This window comes from Apis dorsata, unplaced genomic scaffold (genome assembly GCF_000469605.1).
Source record: "Apis dorsata unplaced genomic scaffold, Apis dorsata 1.3 scaffold_734, whole genome shotgun sequence".
Classification (NCBI taxonomy): Eukaryota; Metazoa; Arthropoda; class Insecta; order Hymenoptera; family Apidae; genus Apis; species Apis dorsata.
In genome coordinates this window covers 244,374-245,387 of record NW_006263897.1, presented here as the reverse complement: position 1 = coordinate 245,387, position 1,014 = coordinate 244,374, and the positions used below count along the sequence as shown (strand labels likewise).

Sequence of the window (1,014 nt, the reverse complement as noted above, 5' to 3'; positions counted from 1 at the left end):
CGTGAAAGAAAGAATGAAACGCGCGAACTCGTACAAATTCGATTCCTTTGAGAANAAAAAAAAAAAGAAAAATTCCGAGTCGCGCATCTCTTTGCGTTCCTACGTTCTATAATCTCGCGTCCCGGAGAACAATCGTTGGGAAGCTCTTTTTCTCACCTGATCGAATAACATTGCTACTATGATATTCGATTTTTCACTCGAGAGAGACGTACTCTGTAACACCGATTGTACGACTACCATAACGATTGTAATACTATTTCCACTGATAATAAAATATTCTTTTGATATAATTGTTCCACCACGATGACGAGCGGTCGTGTACCACCCTGTACATTATCATCTCTGCCGACGAAACGCTCACCTTCTCGCCGATTTCAATCAAGCTTGAAGTATTGATATTAAGGACAACATTTTGAGCAACTTTTTCCTATGCATATAACCGGTGAATGGCCTTTTAGTTTTCGATTTATATAAATGTAATTTTTCACGGATGAACGGATTAATGATGATCGCACGCTTATTGCTTGTCATTTTCAGAATCTCGTGTGCTGCGCCAGCGACGTGCTGGAAGGAGGTCGAGGAGTGGTACGTGTGGCTGTCACGGTCTCGGAGCTGCTCAGGTTCCATCAGTCACGGTCACCGTTGCAAACCACGTCATCCTCGAACGTGCCGAACCACGTGTCCGCTTAGCGCCAAACGATATAAAGACGATGTAATCGGATAAATAATCTTGTCGACCATGAAAGAAAGACGGACCCGCGGCCATGTTTTTCCCGATCGATGTGTGTACCAAGGAAGAATGGACACCGACACCAACGTCTTGTCATTCGTTTTTCTATTACACGTGATTTCGTTGTACGTACAGGCACAAACGAGACGAGACGTTTCTCGGGTCCAACTTCTCAAGATCGAACAATAACGCTATAGAGGATCGATAATCTCCAGATTTTTATACTCATTACGTACGCGTCAGATACGATCGCGTGTCTGGTCGTATACCAGCGATTTTCTCTA

General features: G+C 43.6%; 1 protein-coding gene across 1 annotated transcript in view; it reads left to right on the top strand.

The window, feature by feature from the left end:
• LOC102676615 (leucine-rich repeat and calponin homology domain-containing protein) overlaps nt 1-1,014 on the top strand; it is a 23,687-nt gene extending 22,673 nt beyond the window's left edge. The window contains 1 exon segment of the mRNA XM_006622626.2: nt 538-1,014. Coding sequence (XP_006622689.1) covers nt 538-690 — 153 coding nt within the window. The 3' untranslated portion in view covers nt 691-1,014.